Genomic DNA, 24,791 nt, shown 5'->3' with positions numbered 1-24,791 from the left:
TATAACACGTTTGAACTTGGAGGACCCACTTATATGGATTTTTTCAATACAGTCAGTCCTTCATACATTCTGGGTCCAGCATCTGAAACCAAATGTGAATGGAAAATACAATACTCAGGTATTTTCTGCATCTGAAACCAAATGCGAATGGAAAATACAGTATTCACATTGTGTGAAACTTACATTATACAGAAAACCGACTTTCTGGGTCTGTGATGTGCAGGACTTTAGTATGCATGGATTTGTGGTATTCTGGGGTCCTGGAACCAATCCCCTTCCGATACAGAGGAATGACTGCTTCTTCCATCAGTTCTTTCCCTTTCTCACACAATCTAAGAAGTCAGCAAACTTCTTACTTTTTTTCTTTTAGCATCCACTCATCATCCCACATCATTTCCTTGGGAAATAGAAGAAGAATCCCATCTTAACCCACTTTGCATTCAATTTCTCTTTCTTCTATTTCTCCATCTCCCTCTCATTTAAGCAGGTCATACTTAGTAACCATCTATTTAAGAACTTTGCCCCCTCAGATTATATTTCAGAATCTTTATAATAAATTCAGGAAAATGTTCACTGCATTGTATGCTTTCTCTTATGAAATTATACACATGAAGAAATCAATCGTGACAAATTACAGAAGTCAGTGGTAAAAATGTCCATGTACTTTTATCAGCATCACTAAGCACCTTGCATTTTCCTCGTGTAGATAATAGCATGTTTAAAGTAGTTCTCTCTTATTTGTGTTTCACTTTCTATAGTTTCAACTACCTGCAGTCAACCATGGTCTGAAAATTTTAAATGGAAAATTCCAGAAATGAACAGTTTATAAGTTTACATTTAGGATCTTGTTTCTAGCCTGTGGTCCTGGCTTTAAATTATGCTCTGCTTTGCAGTTATTCTCTCAGTTCAGTGTCTAAAAAGTCTTTGCTTATTCATGATGGCTTGCTCTCACTTTTGTTTCACTCCACAGACAATAAACTCCATTTCTAATGAACAAAACCATGGTTTTAGAACCTGAGATCTGTTGCAACTTGACAAGAGGAAAATTTTCTGAATTTCTCCTAGAGTTGGAATAAATGACAGTGGAATTTGATGAGTTTACTAAATTTCAGAAATTTGATAAGAGCAAAAAAAATCGGTCAGCTGTCATGAATTTATATTGTCTAGTCTTCTCTTAGATCCAGCATCATATTTCATTTGTTTTACTACCATTTATTATACTGCCATTAAAACATTTTTTTGACCAGGCGCAGTGGTTCGCGCTTGTAATCCCAGCACTTTGGGAGGCCGAGGCGGGCAGATCACCTGAGGTCAGGAGTTCGAGACCAGCCTGACCAACATAGAGAATCCCAGTCTCTACTGAAAATACAAAAATTAGCCAGGCGTGGTGGTGCATGCCTGTAATCCCAGCTACTCGGGAGGCTGAGGCAGGAGAATTGCTTGAACCAAGGAAGCGGAGGTTGCGATGAGCCGAGATTGCACCATTGCACTCCACTACAGCCTGGGCAACAAGAGCAAAACTCTGTCTCAAAAAAAAAAAAAAAAAAAAAAAATTGTGACATAGATTTCATGGTAGAAAAAGGATGCATTGTCTTTTAAACTGGGCTCAAAAAAGTGACACATACTGGACGTACTAATGTTGAGGCCTCAAGCAACCCTCCCACCTTGGCCTCCCAAAGCACTGGGATTACAGGTGTGACCCACTGTGCCCAGCCCTATAATTTAAACTTCTTATAGGGTTCATCAATGAAGCAAAGAAGACAATTTTGAACAATAAATTAATTTAGTTTAAAAGGGCTTTGGACTTCTCTTTATATTTGTAAAGTATTTGAATATCCTGAATTACATAGATAAGTAGCTACAAATGATAATAGTTTATATTGGTTTATTTTACAACAATAAATAGATCTTTAGACTTTAGTTTTACAGAGATAGCAGGAATAGCTTTATTTCTAGGACCACCGGAAAGTTAATTTAGCAGCATAAGTTAATAAATTAATTCCCTCATTGTCTTAAAATTTGGTTATGTAAAACTATTGAACTTGAGTCTTATTTTTTCAATTTTTTTTTTTTTAGATTCAGGGAGTATATGTGCAGGTTTGTTACATGGGTATATTGTGTAATGGTGAGCTTTGGACTTGTAGTGTACCCATCACCTAAACAGTGAACACTGTACCCAATAGATAATTTTTTTATTTTATTTTTTTTCTGAGATGGAGTTTCGCTCTTGTCACCCAAGCTGGAGTATGATAGCATGATCTTGGGCTGACTGCAATCTGTGCCTCCTGAGTTCAAGCAGTTCTCTTGCCTCAGCCTCCCAAGTAGCTGGGATTATAGGTACCCACAACCATACCCGGCTGATTTTTGTGTTTTTAGTAGAGACGGGGTTTTTCTTTGTTGGCCAGGCTGGTCTCTAACTCCTGACCCCAGGTGATCTGCCTGCCTCGGCCTCCATTAGTGCTTGGATTACAGGCATGAGCTACTGGCACGGCCCCCTAATAGGTAATTTTTAACCCTCACCCCCCTTCCACCCTCCCTCCTTTTGGAGTCCCCAGTTTTATTTATTTATTTCCATCTGTGTGTCCATGTGTACCAATTGTTTGACTCCCACTAATAGGGTGAGAACATGCACTATTTGATTTTCTGTTTCTGAGTTATTTCACTTAGGATAATGGCCTCCAATTCTGTCCAAGTTCCTGCAAATGATATGATTTAATTCTTTTTTTATGGCTGGATAGTATTCCATGATGTGTATCTACTACATTTTCTTTATCCAGTCAACTATTGTTGGATACTTAGGTTGATTCCATGACTCTGCCATTGTGAATAGTGCTGCGATAAACATATGGGTGCAGGTATCTTTTTTCTGTAATGATTTCTTTTCCTTTGGGTAGATGCTCAGTAGTGGGATTGCTGGGTCCAATGGTCATTCTATTTTTAGTTCTTCGCGAAATCTTCATACTGTTTTCCATAGAAGTGGTACTAATATACATTCCCACCGATGGTGTGTAAATGTTTCCTTTTGTCTACATCCATGCCAACATCTGTTGCTTATGACTTTTGTTTTGTTTTTTGAGACTGAATCTCACTCTGTTGCCCAGACTGGAGTGCAGTGGTGTAATCTCAGTTCACTGCAACCTCTGCCTCCCGGGTTGAAGCAATTCTCCTGCCTCAGCCTCTGGAGTAGTTGGGATTACGGCGTGTGACACCATGCCTGGCTCTTTTTTTTTTTTTTTTTCTTTTTGTATTTTTAGTAGAGGTGGGGTTTTGCCATGTTGCCCAGGCTGGTCTCCAACTCCTAGCCCCAAATGATCCACCTGCCTCAACCTCCCAAAGTGCTGGGATTACAGGTGTAAGCCACCATGCCCGGCCTTGCTTTTTAATTATAGCCATTCTTGAGTGTTATTTTTTAATCTTAGCTTTAAGGTAGCTATTTAAAGAAAATCTAATCCAATATTTACAGAATGTCAGAACTCTGCAGAAAATACCATTTGAAAACTACTAATCAGGCTGGGTTCAGTGGCTCATGTCTGTAATCCCAGTACTTTGGGAGGCCAAGGTGGAAGGATCGCTTGAGTCCAGGAGTTCAAGAGCAGCCTAGGCAACGTAGTGAGTCCCCATATCTAAAACATTAAAAAAAAAATAATGCCAGGCTTGATGGCATGTGCCTATATAGTTCAGCTACTCACAAAGCTGAGGTGGGAGGATCACTTGAGCCCAGGAGGTTGAGGCTGAAGTGAGCCGTGATCATCGTGCTACTGCACTCCAGCCTGCATGATAGAGTAAGACCCCGTCTCAAAAAAAAAAAAAAGAAGAACAAAAGTACTAATCATGCTTTATATAACATATAACATTATCTCTGTAGAGTGAGAGTATAGATTCCTTTTTTTTTTTTTTGAGACTGAGTTTCGCTCTTGTTGCCCAGGCTGGAGTTTAGTGGCACAATCTTGGCTCACTGCAACTTCTGCTTCCTGGGTTCAATCGATTCTCCTGCCTCAGCCTTCCTGAGTAGCTGGGATTACAGGCATGTACCACCACACTCGGCTAATTTTGTATTTTTAGACGAGACAGGGTTTCTCCATGTTGGTCGGGCTGGTCTCGAACTCTCGACCTCAGATGATCCTCCTGCCTCGGCCTCCCAAAGTACTGGGATTACAGGCGTAAGCCACCACGCCCAGCCTGAGAATATAGTTTCTAATCATACTCTTTATTTCAGGAAAATTGCCAAATGGAGAAAATGTGAAAATATTTCTTATAAAGGGTTAGATTAATATGAGTAAATTCTCATTAAAAACATGTTGTGTTCTGGAATTTTCAGAAATTTTCTTTAAATATCACTTTTAATCAATATTACAAGTAGTTGCCACCACAAAATTTTTGACCTATAAGTAACTGAAGTAGTATTAGTTAGCCATTTTATGATTACATTTGCATGTTTTCATTAGCTTGCCATTCTAACAGGTCCTCATTTTTGTCTAATTTGCAGTTCCGAATTGTAAACGTTGTCCTTCCACTCCCACTGTGAGGTATCAAAGGAGAATGAGGACTTTTTTTTAATCCCCTGGCTTATTTAAAATTGGTCTAATATTTTTAGCCCTCCACTGAAGTGACTGCCGTCTCCTCTTTGAGGAAGAATCGTGGATCCTGATGTCAGAAAGGAACTCTGAAGATGCCCTAGTTTAGTTCTGTGCCTGTAGATGCATGGTTTTTATAAAGCTGTGCAAAGAGAAAACTTTTCCAAAACCACACACGTTTTGTGCCCCTTTAGAAAGTCAGATATTTAAAGGAACCCTGTGGCAAATGCTTTTTTGAGGCAAATGCTACTTTGTGCATCTTGGTGCTTTAAAGAGCCATTGGAAATTTCTGACAGCACCTGCCCCAACCCATGAGAGCTGCCAGTGCAGCGCTTTCCCCTCAAAGAGGATCCTCCTTTCCACACAGCCAGTGGCCCCAGTACCCCTGAAGTCCAAAGTACCATAGTGGTGCCAGACATTCCTCTGTGGACTGGCAGATGTCTCAGGCTGGCACCCACCTTCCTATTAAATTCCACACAATATTTACAGGCTGTTTGACATCAAAATTAAATTGAGAAAATTAATATAAAATGAGAACATTATAATCCATGATCTCGTGTGTCCCTTCTAGCTAAAATGAGTCTAGGAAGCAAGCATAGCATGAGCATCGCTTTTTTTTTTCTGTGTGGAATACTTTCACATAATCTAGTAACTAAGGCCATGGGTTAAGATTCCGAGTCCACTGCTCACTTGCATAACATTATAGAGCAAATAACATAATTACCCTAAACATCAATGTCCTGTGAGTAAAGTAGAATTAATGATGGTATCTACCTCACAGGGTAGTTGTGAGCTCTGAATGCAATCTTATCAAGTATTAATTTAATATTAATATTAATTGAAATATGGTATGTAGTGTGTACTAGGGACTTTAATAATTCTTAACTGTTTTTACCAGTATTTCAAAATCCTGTTAATGCCTAGAAAAATATAACTTTGAAAAGTAAAAAAGAAGAGTAAATGTAAAGTAAGCAAAGAGGAATACAGCTTTTTAATGACCTTCTTCCCCTCCCTGCGTGCCCCTCTGCAGAATGTGATAAGTTGCGGCATGATGGCTACCGCAGTTCTCAGTACTACTCTCAGGGACCCACCTTTGCAGCCAACGCCAGCCCACTCTGTGATGAGTACCAAGACGAAGATGAAGAAGCAGATCAAAAGGTAAGCTTCAAAGTTCAACACAGGGTCCTGGGTTCGGATTCCAGAACACAGAAAGGATATATGTAGACAAACTGGTAATATCAAAATCAAGCCTGTATTTTAATCAATAGTATTGTCTCAAGTGAATTTCTTGGTTTTGACAAATGTGCCATAATTATGTAAGAGAATAACATAAATGGAAACTGGGTAAAGGGTACACAGGAAACTCTCAATACTCTTTGCAGCTTTTCAGAAAATATAAAACTATCCTGATTTTTAAAAAGGTAAGATTAGAATCTAAAGAATTTATAAAGGAGACATAAAATCAGTGTATTTGTGCATCTAAAATATTCTTTTTTGGTTAGAAAAATAAAGGACTTTTTTCTCTTGTTTGATTTTTCATATGACCAAGAACTCAGTTATATGACAAAGAAGAACTCTGATCATAATAGTAGAACCCACTGCTTTACAGTGGTCAGTGTTATTGATAGAGATAGAATAGAAACAGTGCATTTACTTAATATTATTGCACTAGCCAATTCATTTAGTGATGCTATTTTACATTTGGGTTCCTTTTCCTCTGCCATCTCTGGTGATATGCACAAACCACTTAAGATAAGTAATTTTCTTAATACTAAATACATATGAAAGAATAAAAATGTATGAAGATTTTGATTTATGTAGTTTTATTTTCATTTATTAAGTAATGTGGATTGACACTGGAATTATTACTTAAAATAAGATTTGATGAATAGTGTTTTGTTTCACAACCATTTTAATTAATTAAAAAGTTTCAGTGGAATTAGGCCAATTTATAAATGCCTTATTGATTGAAGAACATTATTCAAAATTTATTGTCCTTTTCCTCAAATAGGTAACTTCAGAGAATAAAATAAGATAAGAATTGATCAAAACATGGGAAATTAAGCCAGGCGTTGTGGCATGCATCTGTTATATCAACTACTTGGAAGGATGAGACAGGAGGATCCCTTGAGCCTGGGAATTTGAGTTGTGGTCACTCCATTGTACTCCAACCTGGGCAGCAAAACAAGACCCTGCCTCAGAAAGCAAAAGGGAAATTACTACCTTAAACTTTTGATCTTCAAATGATCTTAACCCAGATTTTTTCTTTAGATTCACTTTTTTTTTTTTTTTTTTTTTTTTTTTTTTTTTTTTTTTGGTGAGACAGTCTTGCTTGCTCTGTCACCCAGGCTGGAGTGCAGTGATGCAGTCTTGGCTCACTGCAACCTCCACCTCCCAGGTTCAAGCAATTCTCGTGCCTCAGCCTGCAAGTAGATGGAATTACAGGCACACGCCACCACGCTTGGCAGATTTTTGCATTTTCAGTAGATACAGGATTTCACCATATTGTCCAGGCTGGTCTTGAATTCCTGACTTCAAGTGATCTGCCCACCTCAGCCTCCCAAAGTGCTGGAATTACAGGCACGAGTCACTGCACCTGGTCTACATTTTTAAATTAATGTTTTAAATTGACAAATCATAATTATATGCATTTATGGAGCACAATGTGATGATTTGATATAGATACACAACATGGAATGATTAAATCAGACTAGCGTATCTGTCACTGTGCTTACCTATTATTTTTTATGGCAAGACATGTGAAATTTGCGCTCTTTGTTATTTTGAAATATACAATTTATTATTAGAGATTGTAGTCATCCTACTGTGCAATAGATATAAAAACTTATTCCACCTGTCTGAAATGTTGTCCCCTTTGATCAACAACTTCCTATTCCTTCCCTTTCCACCTAGATTTTTATCACAGAATGTTTTTCCTAGTTCTTGAAAGGTATTTTCACATATTGGATTGCTCCTTTGAGCCTTTAAAATATACAAAGACAGTATCTTACTATAATGAGTAAAGCATTCATTTCAAAATTAATCTGAACTCTAATTTTGAAAATTTTCATTTTTCTCTTGTTGGCATGAGGGGAAAATGAAAACCAGAAAGTGAGTTATAGAGTGAGACTTTTGTTTATCCAGATATACATTAGCCTTATACTGATGCTCAGAGAAGAAGAAAAGTTTATAATGGGGCCCAGTGAGACAGATGGTTTCTGGGTGTATAGAGTCCATTAGCAAATTGGCATTGTCATGACAGCATCCTAAGATTTTTCTGGAGAATGGAAAAATCATTTCTAATTCTCACATAGCTCTTTGCTTACCATGACACTCAACTCTGAGGGAAGTTAGCCTCTGCACTAGTTTCTACTCCTCTGTACCATTGCCACAGACCCTGACAGCCAAATAGCCCTCTCCCAGATGTGTGTGAGAGTGTGGACAAATCACCCCCAAGAAAACAGGCTCCTATCCTGCTGAAAATGAGTGCAAAGAAAATGGTCATGTATAAGGGAATATATATAAAAGTCATCCTTTATATGATGTGATATGACATGACATCCCAGTAAACACAAATGTTTCCATAATAATTACCTTAGTGTGATTTGCTGGCGCTGGCATCACTAGACCAGGAACGAGAAGTTGACAGTGGGACCCTTGACAAGTCTCCTTGAGATCCACAGTGTCCTTCTTTTTGTGAAAGGGAGGAGGTAGGCAGTGGGAGGACCTGTCTGATGTGTGTAGGAGGAGAGCTATTTTCTGGGGTCCCTCCCAACCCTCTCCAAGTTACAGTGTCTGCCTTCATGGCTTTCCTATATTTGGTCTCTTACAAAGGCACACAGCCACTTTCAAATCTTAGCTTTCTTTGCTGCTATAAATTTTTGTTACTTTTGTGATTTTTAAAAATCCAGGTTTGGTTGGGTGTGTTGGCTCACACCTGTAATCCCAGCACTGTAGGAGGCCAAGGTGACCAGATAGTTTGAGCTCAGGAATTCAAGACCAGCCTGGGCAATGTAGCAAGACCTTGTCTCTACAAAAAATAGAACAAAAACTAGCTGGGTGTGGTAGCACACCTGTAGTGCCAGCTACTTGGGAGGCTAAGGTGGGAGGATTGCTTAAGCCCAGGAAGTCAAGGCTACAGTGAGACATGTTTGCACCACTGCACTCCAGCCTGGGCAACTGAGTGAGACCCTGTCTCAAAAAAGAAAAAAAAATCAGGTTAATACTTGTTCTTGGGTAAAAGTATTTTGAAATCCTTGGAATATATCATTAGAGATATTTATGGGGAACTTGTATTTTTCCTTTTCTTAAATATGTAGAACCAAGTTGAAGTATATTAGAAAAATGTTCAATCATTAGATCTGAATGTCATCTTAAGGCGATCTCTGTAAGAAATTGGTTTCAGAATAAAATAAATATCAAATTATTTTATCAAATATATATTAGACATTATTATGTACTAATTAAATATCAGCTAACAAATTATACTATCATAATAGCTAACTGCCTGCTTCCCCTTCCTGCCTCCCCCACTCCCTTCTTACATTCTTCTCTTGGAGCAACCTCACTGAGTTTTGTATTAACTTCACCATTTCTTGATTCTGTGCAGCATCAAAAAAACCACTTGCCACCGGACTATAACATATAGCCAATTCCACGATCTTGGAGTGCATTTCCCATCCTTTTGCTTATTCATCATGGTTGGATTAATCGCAGCACTCTGTTTTTTGTGTTTTTGTTGTTGTTGTTTTGTTTTATTTTGTTTTGTTTTTGGGGCAGGGTCTCACTCTGTTGAGTCTGTTGCCCAGGCTGGAGTGCAATGGCACAGTCACAGTTCACTGTAGCCTCAACCTCCTGGGTTCAAGTGATCCTCCTGCCTCAGCCTCCCGAGTAGGTGAGACTCCAGGTGCACATCTCCACGCCCAGCTAATTCTTGTATTTTTTTTGTAGAGATGGGGTTTTACCATGTTGCCCAGGCTGGTCTAGAACTCCTGGGCTCAAGCAATCTGCCCGCTTTGGCCTCCCAAAGTTCTAGGCTTACAGGCGTGAGTCATCACACTCAGCCTTGTTCTTCTTAACTACATAAAGTTGACAAGTCTTAGTGCGCTGTCAGTGACAAAGATCCTGAAATTGGTATGGAAATTAAACACATAAGCCTTATGTTTTCTCTACCACTTCCTATAGGTCCCTCTCCGTAACTCATGTGCGAATGTCTTCAGGTTGAAGTGAGGGTTTCATTTGTGTGCATCTGCATAGTACGTGATTGGCTGCTTAGTTGGCTTATTCATTCAACAGTAATTCCTTGAGTTATTTCTACTAAGTAAATATTTGCTCTGAGTCCAAATCTTTATTAATCTTCATGGCCCTTCCTGCCATTCACTAGGTCACTGTGATGCACGGATGCATCCAAGCTGTACAGCCAGCAGTGGTGGTCATTTAGGACCCAGAAACACTCCTCACAGCTCCGTAATGTGTTCTGAGAAAGAGCTCCTTCAAGCACAGAATTATAATTCCTTTGTAAAATAAGGACTTATTGATCACCTTCTATGTGCCAGAGACTATTCTAGGTGTTGGAGATGTAACAGTAAACCAAATGCAAGAAATCTCTGTCCTTGATGGAGCTTTGATTTCATGGGGAGGCACTAAGAGCAAATACAGTCATGCATTGTGGATACATGCTGAAAAATGCATTGTTAGGTGATTAGTCATTGTGCAAATATCATAGGGTGCACTTACCCAAACCTAGATGGTACAGCCTTCTACACACCTAGGCTAGATGGGATAACCCAGTGGCCCCCAGATTCTTTGTCAGCAGGGTCCAGTTTCATGGAAGACAATTTTTTCATGGCCCAGATGGGTGGGTAGGGCAGTTTTGGGATGAAACTCTTCCACATCAGATCATCAGATATTAGTTGGATTCTCATAAGGAGGGTACAGCCTAGAGCCCTCACATGCACAGTTCACAACAGGGTTTGCGCTCCTATGAGAATCTAATGCTGCCGCTGATGTGACAGGAGGCGGAGCTCAGGCAGTAATGCTTGCTCGCCTGCCACTCACCTCCTGCTGTTCAGCCCAGTTCCTGACAGGCCACAGATGGGTACAGGCGCACGGCCTGGGGGCTAGGGACCCCCGGTGTATGGCCTATTGCTCCTAGGCTACAGCATGTTATTATACTGAATACTCTAGATAATTGTGACAATGGTGAGTATTTGTGTATCTGAACATAGGAAAGGCACAATAAAAACACAGTAGAAATGATGAAAAATGGTACATCTGAACAGGATACTTACCATGAATGGAGCTTGCAGGACTGGACGTTGCTCTGGGTGAGTCAGTGAGTGTGGTGAGTGAATGTGAAGGCCTAGGGCATTATTGTACACTATTGTAGGCTTTATAAACACCGTAGACTTAGGCTGCACTATATTTATAAACAAAAATTTTTCTAGCCAGTTTCAGTAGCTCACGCCTGTAATCCCAGCACTCTGAGAGGCCAAGGTGGGAGGATTGCATGAGTCCAGGAATTCAAGACTAGCCTGGGCAACAAACTGAGACCCCATCTCTACAAAAAAGCAATATGTTTCTTTCTTCAATAGTAAATTAGCCGTAGCTTACTGTAACTTTTTTACTTCATAGGCTTTTAAATTTTTTAAACTTTTTGACTGTTTTGTAATAACACAGCTTAAAACATAAATACATTGTATGGCTGTACAAAGATATTTTCTTCATATCCTTATTCTGTAACAGTTCTTTTATTTAAGATGTTTAATAAAAAAGTTTAAAGAGGAAAACACTAAGACACAAACGCACACACTAGCCTTGGCCTACACAGGGTACAGGGTCAGCAGCATCAATATCACTGTCTTCCCCTCCACATCTTGTCCTACTGGGAGTTCCTCAGGGGCAGTAACACCCATGGAGCTGTCATCTCCTGTGATAACAATACCCTCTTCTGGAATATCTTCTGAAGGACTGGCCTGAGGCTGTTTTCCAGTTAACTTTTTTTCATAAGTAGGAATACCTTCTAAAATAACAAAATATATAGTATGGTAAATACATAAACCAGTAGCATAGTCACTTAATATCTTTATTTTGTATATCATTACCAAGTATGATGTATTGTGCATAATTGTGTCATATTTTGTTTTTTTGTTTGTTTTGAGATAGAGTTTTGCTCTTGTCACCCAGGTTGGAGTGCAGTGGCATGATCTCGACTCACTGTAACCTCTGCCTCCTGGGTTCCAGCAATTCTTAGTAGATTTTTAGTAGAGACAGGGTTTCACCATGTTGGCCAGGCTGGTCTCAAACTCCTGATCTCAGGTGATCCACCCACCTCGGCCTCCCAAAGTGCTGAGGCTACAGGCGTGAGCCACCGTGCCAGGCCTCAGTTGTGTCATATTTTTATATGAACCTTAGGGCAGTGAGTTTGTTTACACCAGAATCACCACAAGCAGGAGTAATGTGTTGTGCTATGTTGTGATGCCCGTGACATCATTAGGCAATAGAAATTTCTCAGCTCCGTTATGATCTTATGGGACCACCATCGTATATGCGGCCTGTTGTTGACTGAAATGTCATTATGCTGCACATGACTGTAAGTAATTTCGCTCTGTTAGAAAGTGGCATATACTCTGGAGTAAAATCAACTGGAGGGACAGTTGCAATGTTAAATGAAAAGGGTAGGCCTTACTCAGCATCGAGGTGATTGGGATTGAAAGAATGAACATTTCTGAAAGAACATTTTAGAAACAGAAAAATCATTCATTTCTGGAAGAACATTTTAGAAACAGAAAGCAGCCAACGCAGTAAATGTTTCTTAAGAGTGTATGTGGGGCTGGGCGCAGTGGCACATGCCTATAATCCCAGCACTTTGAAAGGCCTAGGTGGGTGGATCACTTAAGGTCAGGAGTTTAAAACCAGCCTGCACAACATGCTAAAACCCTGTCTCTACTAAAAATACAAAAATTAGCTGGGTGTGGTGGCAGGTGCCTGTGATCTTAGCTACTCAGGAGGCTGAGGCAGGAGAATTGCTTGAACCCAGGAGGCAGAGGTTGCAGTGAGCCAAGATCATGCCACTGCACTACAGCCTAGGTGACAGAGCCAGACTCTGTCTCAAAAAAAAAAAAAAAAAAAAAGTATGTGATGTATCAGATGCTGCAAAATTCAAAGATTAATAAGATATTTTACATGCCTTAAGGACTTTACAGCTCTCCAGGGTAGGGAAAACTAAGTAGAATAAAAAGCATTATATATAACCTGCTGTTACAAGTGTTTGGCATATAGTACTAGGTGAAAAAGAAATTATTCTGACTTGGATAATCAGGAAATGGGGGAGGGATCCAGAGATGGTAAAGTATGTAAGAAGAATGGTTACGGGGCTGTTGCAACAGGCAAGATGGCACTGAGGACTGAGACCAAAAGTATGGTTGAATGATGAGGAAGGGGGTGGTTAAGAGATGGGGCATTCCAGAGTTAGGAGACCAGTTTCAAGTTTTAGTTCTGCCACTTGCTGTGTTTCTTTGGATGCATCACACCCCTTTAAGGCATGAATTTCCTTATGTAGAAAGTGGGGAGTGGAAGAAGATTGTTCTCTGTGAGCTTGCAGGGCTGGAAGTTGTTCTGGGTGAGTCAGTGAGTGTGGTGAGTGAATGTGAAGGCCTAGGGCATTCTTGTACTCTGTGAGCTTTTGAACAAACAGTTTATTCATTCTTTTTTTTTTTTTTTTTTTTTTTTTTTTTGTGAGGCATACACATTGCTTTATTTAAAAAATACGGCGAAGAGAGCCAGGCGAGGGGGCTCATGCGTTGTAATCCCAGCACTTTGAAAGGCCTAGGTGGGTGGATCACCTGTGGCCAGGAGTTTGAGACCAACCTAGACAACATGGCGAAACCCTGTCTCTACTTAAAACAACAAAAATTAGCTGGGCATGGTGGCACACACCTATAATCCCAGCTACTAGGGAGGCTGAGGCAGGAGAATCACTTGAACCTGCGAGGCGGAGGTTGCAGTGAGCCAAGATCACGCCGCTGCACTCCAGCCTGGGTAACAGAGCCAGACTCTGTCTCAAAAAAAAAAAAAAAGGTGAAGGGAAAATATCTAGCTATTTGAACGTAATTATTCCAAACATAGAAAACACACAATTAAAACAAGTGAAGGAAAGCTACTATAAAATAACAGCTTAGATACTTTTTAAGGATCACTTATAGTAAATCTAGAAATGGAAAAAAAAAATCACAGAGACAGAATCTGTTTAGCGCTAAGTGCAAATGCTGCTGAGATGTTAGCAGACTGAGACTCAGAATTGAAGCACCACAGCTGTTCTCCAGTGGCCTAGGGATGCTCTCTTCTCCCGTGCTCCCATCTTCAGCCTTCCTGCCCTGACCTCTCTTCAGAAGTGCCTGGCGAAGGCAGCAATGGCGACCACCTGCAGGATGGCCTCCAGGCTGTGGAGCACCAGGAGTGTGGCGCTGAGGGCCCAGTCTACCCACAACACCAGCGTCTGCCAAAGCAGGAAGTGGGCAGAGAGGAGCCGTGATGTCCAGGCTGGCGACCAGCAGCCTCTCAGCCTCTGTTAGGTTGCCCCTGGTGCCCAGGTATAACTATACTGCTTCCAGAGTCCCCATCAGAAACAACGGAGTGAGATCGAGGACCAGGTAGCAGTGAGGATAGCTGAACACCTGACCTTGCGTGCAACTGCCATCTTGCTCGCCCCCTCATTCATTTACTGAGTAAATATTCAGTCTTGCCAATATGCCAAGCATTGTTCTAAGTACTGAGAAGCCATCAAGTGAACCAAAGCCCCTTCTACTGAAGGGAAGATCATGGTGAACAAACAAGCAACATACAACACCAGGTGGTGATAAGCGTTATGAAGGTAAATAAAACAATGGTAAGGAGAGTTCCAGAGCGACAGGACTGCCAGTTTAGATTGAGTGTCCAAGAAGGACTCTGAGAATCGTCATTAGAGCAGACCATCAAGTGACATGTAAGAACGTCACCCAAGTGGGAGTTGAGCAATGAGAACACATGGACACAGGGAGGGGAACATCACACACCAGGGCCTGTCAGTGGGGTGGGGAGAAAGGGGAGGGAGAGCATTAGGGCAAATACCTAATGCATGTGGGGCTTAAAACCTAGACAACTGATTGATAGGTGCAGCAAACCACCATGGCACATATGTATCTAAATAACAAACCTGCACGTTCAGCTCATGTATCCCAGAACTTAAAGTAAAATACAAAATAAAACATTAAAAAAAAAAAGAACATCACACATGGGAAGGCCTGGAAACCTTCTTGTAGTTACCCTGCGGGAAGAATAGCCACACACCAGAGCAGGTAGGCACGGAGCAAGGGGAAGAGTGGTGATAATGACTTTGGAGGAAATAACCAAGGACCAGATCACATAGGACCTAATTAGCCATAGTAAAGATTTTGGATTTGTTGCTCCTGGGTGAGATGGGAGTCACTGGAGGAGTTGAGCAGGGAAGTAACATGATCTGATTGATTATTTAATGGGATTTGTCTGTAGGAAAATTAGACCATAGACAGTGGAAGACAGAAACACAGAGACAAGACAATAGGCCCTTGCAGTAATCCAGAAAAGCGATGGCCAAGGGTGTCTGGGACCAGAATGGCAGTGGTGGGGTTTCTAGGTTTATTTGGAAAGTGAATCCTATAGGATTTGCTTAAGTTATGAGACAAAGAAGAGTTGAGGATAACTCCATCTGCTATTTTTCTAGCTTGGTCTCTCTAGAATCTCATTACAAAAATTATTTTACCCCCTGAGAAAGTCTCACCCATTAACCCTGCCCTCTTCATGTCCACACTCATCCTTCCCCGGCTTATATTACATGGCCTGCCATTGCACTCACTTCTTTGCACACATTTTCAACTCTGCTGGCTCCTTTCTCCTTCTGCCACTTTCCTGGCCAAGAACCCAACTCCAGTTTGATCCAACTCTTCCCTGCTTGCACTAAAGCCTGATTGGTTGGTTAAATGAGGCTAGAGAAGGACGCCAGGGTGTGTTTCACTGAATGTATGACCTCAAGCCTCAAGTGCTGCCTAGCAATCCTACTATATTAACTCATCGGTTCATTCTTCCACTCTCCCAAGTAATATTTCATACCTTCTCAAATCTCCAAACACAACTTCTTCTGTGTCACTTGCAGATCCTGCCTGCTGTGGTTTGGAAATGGATCGAGTTTGTCCCCACCAAAACTCATGTTGAAATGTGATCCCACTGTGGTAGTGTTGGAAGTTGGGGCCTAGTAGAAAGTGTCTGGGCTGTGGAGGAAGATCCCTCATGAATAGCTTGGTGGTGTTCTCTGGCTTGGTAGTGAGTTTCTGCCCTCTCTCTTGATGGGATTGGTTCTCGTGGAAATAGATTAGTTCCAGTGAGAGTCAGTTGTTATAAAGCCGGGAACCCTCAGATCCTCCCCTCATTGCACATGTCTGCTTCCCTTTTGATCATCTCTACCATGTTGTGACACAGCGTGAGAGCCCTTGCTAGAAGCCAGGGCCATGCCCTTGAACTTCTCAACCTGTGAAATCCTAAGCTAAATAAACCTCTACTCTTTATAAACTACCCAGTCTCAGATATTCTTTTATAGCAACAGAAAACAGACTCAGACTCTGCCCTTTGTATTTGCTGCACTAGGAAAACAAAAGCACTCGGGTCATATCTTTTCACCACCAAACCCATCAAACTTCTTACATCTCCTCCTTTATGCTCTCACCCTTTCCCGCCATTGCAATGCCCTGCTGTGTCCCAAGTGGCTAGCTCAGGGCCTGGCACACAGTAGGCACTCAGTATTTTTCCAGTGGGATGAATAAGGACAACTTCTCAAGGACTCCATATTTGCAATTCATCCCTCTCTCTTAGCCCTAATCAATTTTCTGTCTTGATTGCATCATAACCATCATTATACAAACATATTTTTGTATATTTTCTTTCATCTTGAAGAAACCCTGCTTTGACCTTTCATCCCCCTCAAATTTCTACCACATTGTTCAGTTCAACTTTATAATTAAACATGTCCAAAGAACTATCTAGACTTGCCATCTCCACATCCGTTTTTCACAATCTCTTTTGAAGCCCCTCCAAACAAACTTTTATCCCCCGCGCATACTTAAACTACTCTTGTTAAGTCTACCAATCACCTCCACGTTGCCAAATCTAATATTTAATACTTAATTCTCAGACCTCATCTTACTCAGCCTCTCAGCATTTGACATTGTTTATGATTCTTTTCCTCTAAGAATACTTGGCTCTCATGACATGACACACTCCTGGTTTTCCTCTTCCCTCACTGGCCATTGCCTCTCAATCATTTGTTGGATAGTCCTTTTCTTCCAAATACCTAAAAGTTGGTTTAACTCAGGGCTCAAACCTTGAACCCCTGCTACTCTGTAACAGGCTCACTCCTTGGGTGATTTCATCGAGTCCCATGGCTTTAAGTGCCATGCGCTGATGTTTTGTAAACGTATATCTTTAGCCCAGACTCATGCAGTTACCTGCTTACTTTCCATCTCCACTGAAATGTCTTACAGGTATCTCAAACTTGTCCAAATCCAAATATGTGATTCTCACATTTCTTTTCAAAAAAAAAAAAAATGCTTCCTTCTTTCATAGTTTTTGCAAAACCACCTCAGTAAACCACAACTCCATTCTACCAGTTAGTTAAGTCAAAAACCTAGGGCACGGTTTCTATTCTTTTCTTTTTCTCGCACCTTCAGCAACTTCTGTAGGACTACCAATTTTTGAAACACCTTTAAAACCTCAATTCAGGCATCCTGCAATGGGTAGGTCGGGGGTATGTCCATAGAGTAGGCAGCCGAGGCAGGTTAGAAGTGAGGCTGTGAAGGATTCAGGTAGGTGTTAGATGGGCCGTGCTGTGGATATTGAGTTCACCAGGAGTGATAACAGGAGTGCTGGTGGAGGGAGGCTGAGGTGGGCTCACAGAGGGGCAGTGCTAAGTGAAGGAATTCCTTTATTGCATAGCTAACAGGAAATCTCTGACACATTTTTAAACAGAGAATTTTATGATTAGGAGTAAAAATTGTATATAGTAATCCCTCAGTATCCATGGGCAACTGGTTCCAGGATTTCCCACAAATACCAAAATCTGTGGATGCTCAAGTCCACAGATGCTCAAGTCTATCAGATGATGTAGTATTTGCATATAAGCTACACATATCCTGTCATATACTAGATCACCTCTGGATTACTTATAATAACTAATATAATGTAAATGCTATGTAAACAGTTGTTATACTGTATTGTTTAGGGAATAATGACACAAAAAGTGTCTGTATATATTCAGTTACAGACACAGCCATTCTTTTATTTTTTGTTCAAATACTTTTAATCCGTGGTTGGTTGAATGCACAGATACAGAACCCACAGATACAGAGGGCTGACGTATATCATCTTTTGATAGATGGGAGATACATAGGTAATTTTGAAACTGATTTTCCAGTTTATACAGTATATCAAAACTGACCCTAGAAAAGAGGAAATATTTTATCAGAGTGATTACCATGAAAAAAACCCAAATCTTATCAAACGTTTACATCAAATTGAAAAAAGTACCCAAGCCCAGATGGTCTTGTGTATGTTGGGTAGGAGTGGTCTTCTACGAAAGATGTTAAAGAATAGGTAAGTCCAATGCTTAAAACTTTTTCAGAGCAAAGGGAAAAAGTGCAGTTCTTTTTAATGAATTAGTTTAACACTGATGCCAAAACCTGGCAAAGATTGTACGAAGCAGAAAATTAACTAGCCAGTCTCACTCATGAATATTGGCTTAAGAGATCATAAATAAAACAGTAGGAAATGTAATCTAACAGCTCATTAAAAGAACTATTCCAAAATCAACCTGGGTTTATTCCAATAGTAATGCAAGGATGCTTGATACTAGGCAATCTAATTATATATTAATAATATTAATAGATCTGAAGAGAAAAATTTTATATAGTCAAAACTGTAGATATTGACAAGTTGTTTGGTACAATTTAATGGCCATTCTTGATTTTAAAAAATATAGCAGAACTTAACAAAGTTTATCTGCCTTGTCCTCCAAACCCCACAATTTTTAATGGGCTGTTCCCACTAGAATGCGATATAAGAGAAGGACATTCACTATCATTATTACCACTTAGCATAGTATGGAAAGAGGTAGCCAACAAAATCAGGACAGCTGTAGAATAAAAAGGGCAAAAGTGAGAAAGATTGAGATTATGTTACCACTCTTTGTTCGTGGTTAAGTCTATATACTGGGTAAATCCAAGAAAGTAATATTTCAAAATTTCTATAAATAACAGAGTTCAATGATATAGTAAGGTATAAAATTAATATATAGCAATCAATAACTTTCATATCTACAAAGTCAAATTAGAAGATACAACAGGAAAAATCTATTTAAAATAGCTATTGCAAAGTACAGATAAATTTAGTAAGAAAAGGACAAGATCTATATGAAAGAACCTTTAAAAAATACTATATGGCCAGGTACAGTGGCTCATGCCTGTAATCCCAGCACTTTGGGAGGCCAAGTTGGGTGGATCACCTGAGGTCAGGAGTTCAAGACCAGCCTGGCCAACATGGCGAAACCCCATCTCTACTAAAAATACAAAAATCAGCTGGACGTGGTGATGTGTGCCTGTAATCCCAGGTACTCGGCAGGCTGACGAAGGAGAACCCAGGAGGTGGAGGTTGCAGTGAGCCAAGAGTGTGCCCCACTGCTCTCCAGCCTGGGTGACAGAGCAAGACTCTTCTCAAAAACAAAAACAAACTACAGAACACAAATAAGATTTGAGTAACTAAAAACACATATCATGTCCTCAGAGGCATTAATATCAAAAAGCTCTCCATTCTGCCCAAGTTAATTTATAAGATTAACACAATACCAATAAAAACATGAGTAGATTTTTTCTGGGGTTTTTTTTTTGTTTGTTTTTTGTTTTTCTTTTTTTTTGGAGACAGAGTCTCACTCTGCCTCCTAGGTTCAAGTGATTCTCCTACCTCAGCCTCCCGAGTAGCTGGTACTACAGGTGCCCACCACCATGCCCAGCTCATTTTTGCATTTTTAGTAGAGATGGGGTTTCACCATGTTGGTCAGGATGATCTCGATCTCCTGACCTCATGATCCGCCCTCCTCGGCCTCCCAAAGTGCTGGGATTACAGGCATGAGCCACCACACCCAACCTAATTTTTGTACTTTTAGTAGAGACAGGGTTTCACCATTTTGGCCAGGCTGGTCTTGAACCCCTGACCTCAAGTGATCCGCCTACCTTGGCCTCCCAAAGTGCTGGGATTATAAGCTGTTCTGTTTTGTCTTGATCTGAGGCTACTTTGAGGGGTTAAAGAAGAAGAGAGAGGACTAAGGAAGCTGAAGCTAAAGTCTGTAGCTAGGAAAGCTATAAACAAAGGAGCGGTAAGGAAGAACTGCCTTGACCAGGTGTGAGAACATAGAGTTAGGGATTCCTCCGTTGTGGCAGCCGAATGTACAAACCAGTATAACAGAATATTAAAAACAGTGTAGAAGTTAGAAATAGACCTAAATCTTCATGGGATTTAATAGATCATCAAGCTGTCATTTGAAATCAGGTGGGAATCCAGTAACTGTTGAAAGGGGCTCCAAGTCAGCAGTATGGTCTTCCATGTTAAGACTAAGACTCCTAACCATGGTTCATGTTCTTAACATCACCCGAACAGTTGGGATCTTTTTTTATTTTTTATTTTTTGAGTTGAGGTGTCACTCTGTTGCTTAGTCTGGAGTACAGTGGCACAATCTTGACTCACCACAACCTCTGCCTCCTGGGTTCAAAAGATTCTCCTGCCTCAGCCTCCCGAGTAGCTGGGACCACAGGTGCGTGCCACCACGCCCAGCTAATTTTTGTATTTTTAGTAGAGATGGAGTTTCACTGTGTTGACCAGGCTGGTCTTGAGCTCCTGACCTCGTGATCCGCCCACCTCGGTCTCCCAAAGGGAATCATTTTAAATATAGGGTGTGTAGAAGTCAATTTGGAGGGGAAATTCGATCTGGAAAACCTTTTCTTTTATATTTCCTAATAGGTTTTGAGGGGAGGGGTATGGTACAAAGAGCAGTGACTATATAGAAGAAGAGATGCATGAGTTAACAAATTATCAAAGTTATTAAAATTATTAAAAGAAGTATTTCTTACAAAAATCATCTAATTTGCATTCAACAAATATTAAAAATCCATTATGTGCTTAAGATGAGTTGGTAATAAGGCAAAGGTTAAGGACATATAAATTAGAAAAGAGAACCTAGAGGACGTCTATTCTGGTTATTTACTCTGGCTAATTGTTCTAGAATAATTATCCTCATTATCCTAATGTGAAATACCAACTAGGACTCTATGTGTTATGATACGAAGAAAGATGTTTTGCTAATGAGATCCACATGTATCTTTGATGTTCAAAGTGGGAATATAGTGTAGCAAGAAGAAAACTGTTTAAAGTATTTCCAATTGTATATGTTATGCATATCATCTAAACATAAACATGATGCATTGAAAAAAATGCCGTTGGCAAAGCAATTTAAAAATTCCAGAAAATAGGCCGGGCGCGGCGGCTCACGCCTGTAATCCGAGCTCTTTGGGAGGCCAAGGTGGGCGGATCAGGAGGTCAGGAGATCGAGACTATCCTGGCTAACACGGTGAAACCCTGTCTCTACTAAAAATACAAAAAGTTAGCCAGGTGTGGTGGTGGGCTCCTGTAATCCCAGCTACTGGGGAGGCTGAGGCAGGAGAATTGCTTGAACCTGGGAGGTGGAGCTTGCAGTAAGCTGAGATCGTGCCACCGCACTCCAGCCTGGGTGAAAGAGTGAGACTCTGTCTCAAAAAAAAAAAAAATAAATAAATAAAGAGAGGGAGGGAGGGAGGAAATTCCAGAAAATAAGCCAGGCGTGGTGTTCCGTGCCTGTATCTCAGCAGTTTGGGAGGCTGAGGTGGGCGAATCACTTGAAGTCAGGAGTTCCAGACTTGCCTGGCCAACATGGTGAAACCCTGTCTCTACTGAAAATATAAAAATTAGCCAGGCATGGTGGCATGCACGTGTAGTCCCAGCTACTCAGGCTGAGGCAGGAGAATTGCTTGAATCCGGGAGGCGGAGGTTGCAGTGAGCTGAGATCGCACCACTGCACTCCAGCCTGGGCAGCTGAGTGAGTGAGACTCCGTCTCCAAAAAAAAAAAAAAAAAAAAAAAAAAAAGGGAAAGAAAGAAATTCGAGAAAATATCTTTTCATTCAACTCTGAAATGAAAGAGTATGCCATTGCTTTGTGTTCTATTTTTGACTTTTTTTCTCATTTCAGTTTTCAGCATATGCCAAGTACTGCCAAAGAGGTTCTTGCATTTGAAGGGAGGTCAGTTATCAGTGCCAAAATACTTACTGTGAGTCGATAGGGAATTTCCCCCTGCCATTATTGGAAGTTGTATTTGATGGTATGTTCACTGAATCTGGAAACATTCACAGAGTCCCCTTTGTCTTAGCAGAAAGGATATCAATCATGAGTTATGCAATCTCTTGTGTAAAATTCACCCCTAAAGAGATGTATTAGATCTAGATTTTTGGCAGTAAACAGTTGGCTTTAATAGTAATGATAGAACTCAAAATTTCCCTATTTCCTGTTATTCTTTGAACTGTCATGTCAGTTTCTGTTTTAGGCTTTGTTGATAACAAATGTTTAAATCAAAGGAAGACTTTGAAGAAAAGGCAGTAACCTTGCTGCCATACCTGTAAACACAGGAGGCTTATTTAACATGATGCTTGAGAGCATAGGTTTGGGGCAGCTTTTCCACCTGTCAGACCTCAGTGGCCTTGGATAAGTTGCTTTCGTCTGTGAGGTTCAGTTTCCTCAACTGTAAAGAGATATAAACCACATGTTCTGGTTTGCTTAGGACAGCCCTGGTTTACAGCTGTTTTCTGTGTAATTATTAATTGCACCCCCTTTCACTCTCAGAGGTGTTCTGGGTTTGATAAAATTACATAGTTACCCTACCTGCCTTGGAAAGGTTGAAGTAAATTAATGTTGTGAAACCCTTAGCACAGTGCCTGGCACATAGTAGATGCTCAAATGATGATAAGTGTTATTAAGCTGATTGGCATTTCAAACCACGCTTCAAAGAAAATAATTCAATAGACAATGTCTGTTTTTATAAAAATGTGGCCACTGTCCCAATCATCTTTTGTTCCACCCACATAGAATTTCCTGCCCAAGGCAATAAATTTGAGAGGTTTCAGCATCTACTGACAAATGTCTGATTGTCATGGCTTTACAGGTTATCTATGTGTGGAGCTACCATTGTTTATGCTATTGCTAGCTTGTTCATCACAGTACACGTTAGGATATAGAACTTTTTCACAAATTAGATCTTATTTTCCACAAGCAGCCCATGGAACAGATTATTTTAATACCTATTACTATTATTTTAATCTGGAAATGGAGACTCAGAAATATGAGATGGCTTTCTCAAGATCACATAGCTCGAAAGCACCAGGAGGCATGCGAAGGCGGGAGCTCCTTGCAGGAAGCATGCGAAGGTGGCTCTTTGCAGGGCGCATGTGAAGGCGGGGCTCCTTGGAGCTCATTTCTTTTCATTGTACCATGCTGGTTAAGCAAAAGGGCAAGATTACTCAATTACCCCAATTCCTCCTTATTATGCCCGATTTTGTCATCTCTTACTCCTTTTTGACTTGTCTGGTATGCGTCACTCAATTTTTTTTTCCCCAAAAAATGTTTTTAAGAGCTACTTGGTCTCAGTATATGGATCCTGTTCTTGGCCTAGAGTAGCTTACAGTCGAGAAGTGATTATTCCGTATGCAATCATGTGTTACTGGGTCTCTGCGAGTAACTTCAGGACACTGTAGAAACACAAATGAGTCAATGCTCACTGCTCTGCAGTTATGGCACCTTCTTATTCTATGCCATTGCAGGCAAGAATGAGAGAATCGGGGTCGGTCATTCCCGGGCCTTTTTGCCTGCAAACCAGCAAGAGTGTCTCCAGTGACCCATTCCAGTTTCTCTTGCTGTTTCTACTCTATAATCAGGGTCTATTCATACCTGCCTTCTCTTCTAGATTAGTGGACAGCATCCCTATCTTGTCGATCTCTGTGTTTCCAGTATGATGCCAAACACCTGGTACATGGAAAGTCTCAGGCGCCAGGGACTGTGCTCAGTGCTGTATGTGAATATATTCAGTATTTATTGCAACCATGCAAGGTAGCTTTGATTATGCCCATATCATGGATGAGAAAACTGTATCTTGGAGAGATTAGATCACTTGCCTAAGATCACATAGCTTTTAAGTACTGAAACAAGATCTTTGTTTGTTAAAATACCTTTATTGAAGTATAACTTACATAAAATAATCTATACACATTTAAGCCTATGCATATTTAAAGTATACAACTTAATAAATTTTGACATGTGTACACACAGGAGACCATTACCATAATCAAGACAGTGAATACATCTATTACCCCTAAAAGCAAAACCAGGATTTAAACCTAGACTTATGACTCCAGAGCTCATGTTTTTCACCCAGTAATGAGTGTATGGGGAGTAGAGCCTTTCCCACAGCCCTTTCTTCCTAACCATTCTCTTATGGGGAATTTTGCATTGCTGAAATAATACAAAGAGTGTCTTTTACAACCCAATTGTCTATCAATTATGGAAGTGAATGAATTAGTACTGGAGTGGAATGTATACCCCAGTGAAATGAATGAATTATAGTTTCACACAACTACGTGGATGTGTCTTAGAAAGATAATGGTAAGAAAAACACAAAGAGAATAATACTATTTTTGTAAAAGTCAAAGCAAATTTATGCACACACATGCACACACACATATGCACACATATAACAAGGAATAATTAGGAACACAAAATTCAGGCTAGTGATCACCACTGGGGAAGTAGGGAGATGGGATAGGGGCATGGAGGGAGATGCAGGTTATTAGTAATATTTTAGGTCATGGGTTGAGTAGTGAGTTCTTGAATATTCATTATGTTATGTGATTGTAATACATAACATAATGTATTATAATTCGTTATACTAAATAATTTGTTATAGTAAATATTTGTTATACTAAAATATGATTACAAACAATTTACTATATCAGTTTAAACATATATGTTCTAATTAAGTATTTTCTTTGAGGAAAGGATCGCTTAATATGGGATAGTTAAGATCCAAA

The 24,791-nt window shown here is 40.3% G+C and overlaps 1 protein-coding gene and 1 pseudogene across 8 annotated transcripts in view; one reads left to right on the top strand and one right to left on the bottom strand.

Moving 5' to 3' along the window:
- NHSL1 (NHS like 1) overlaps positions 1 to 24,791 on the top strand; it is a 217,542-nt gene that overhangs the window by 160,340 nt on the left and 32,411 nt on the right. For all 8 annotated transcript variants that reach the window (XM_077999468.1, XM_001095017.5, XM_015137357.3 and 5 more), the window contains one exon: positions 5,605 to 5,732. Coding sequence is in view for 6 of the 8 variants with exons in the window: in XM_001095017.5 (XP_001095017.5) it covers positions 5,605 to 5,732 (128 nt within the window). In the remaining 2 variants the exon portion in view is untranslated. The remainder of the gene's footprint in view (positions 1 to 5,604; positions 5,733 to 24,791) is intronic.
- LOC144340772 (transmembrane protein 80 pseudogene) lies at positions 13,643 to 15,403 on the bottom strand (annotated as a pseudogene).

This window comes from Macaca mulatta, chromosome 4, assembly GCF_049350105.2.
Source record: "Macaca mulatta isolate MMU2019108-1 chromosome 4, T2T-MMU8v2.0, whole genome shotgun sequence".
Taxonomy (NCBI): Eukaryota; Metazoa; Chordata; class Mammalia; order Primates; family Cercopithecidae; genus Macaca; species Macaca mulatta.
The sequence above is the reverse complement of the archived record's forward strand: the minus strand, read 5'-3'. Positions and strand labels throughout refer to the sequence as shown.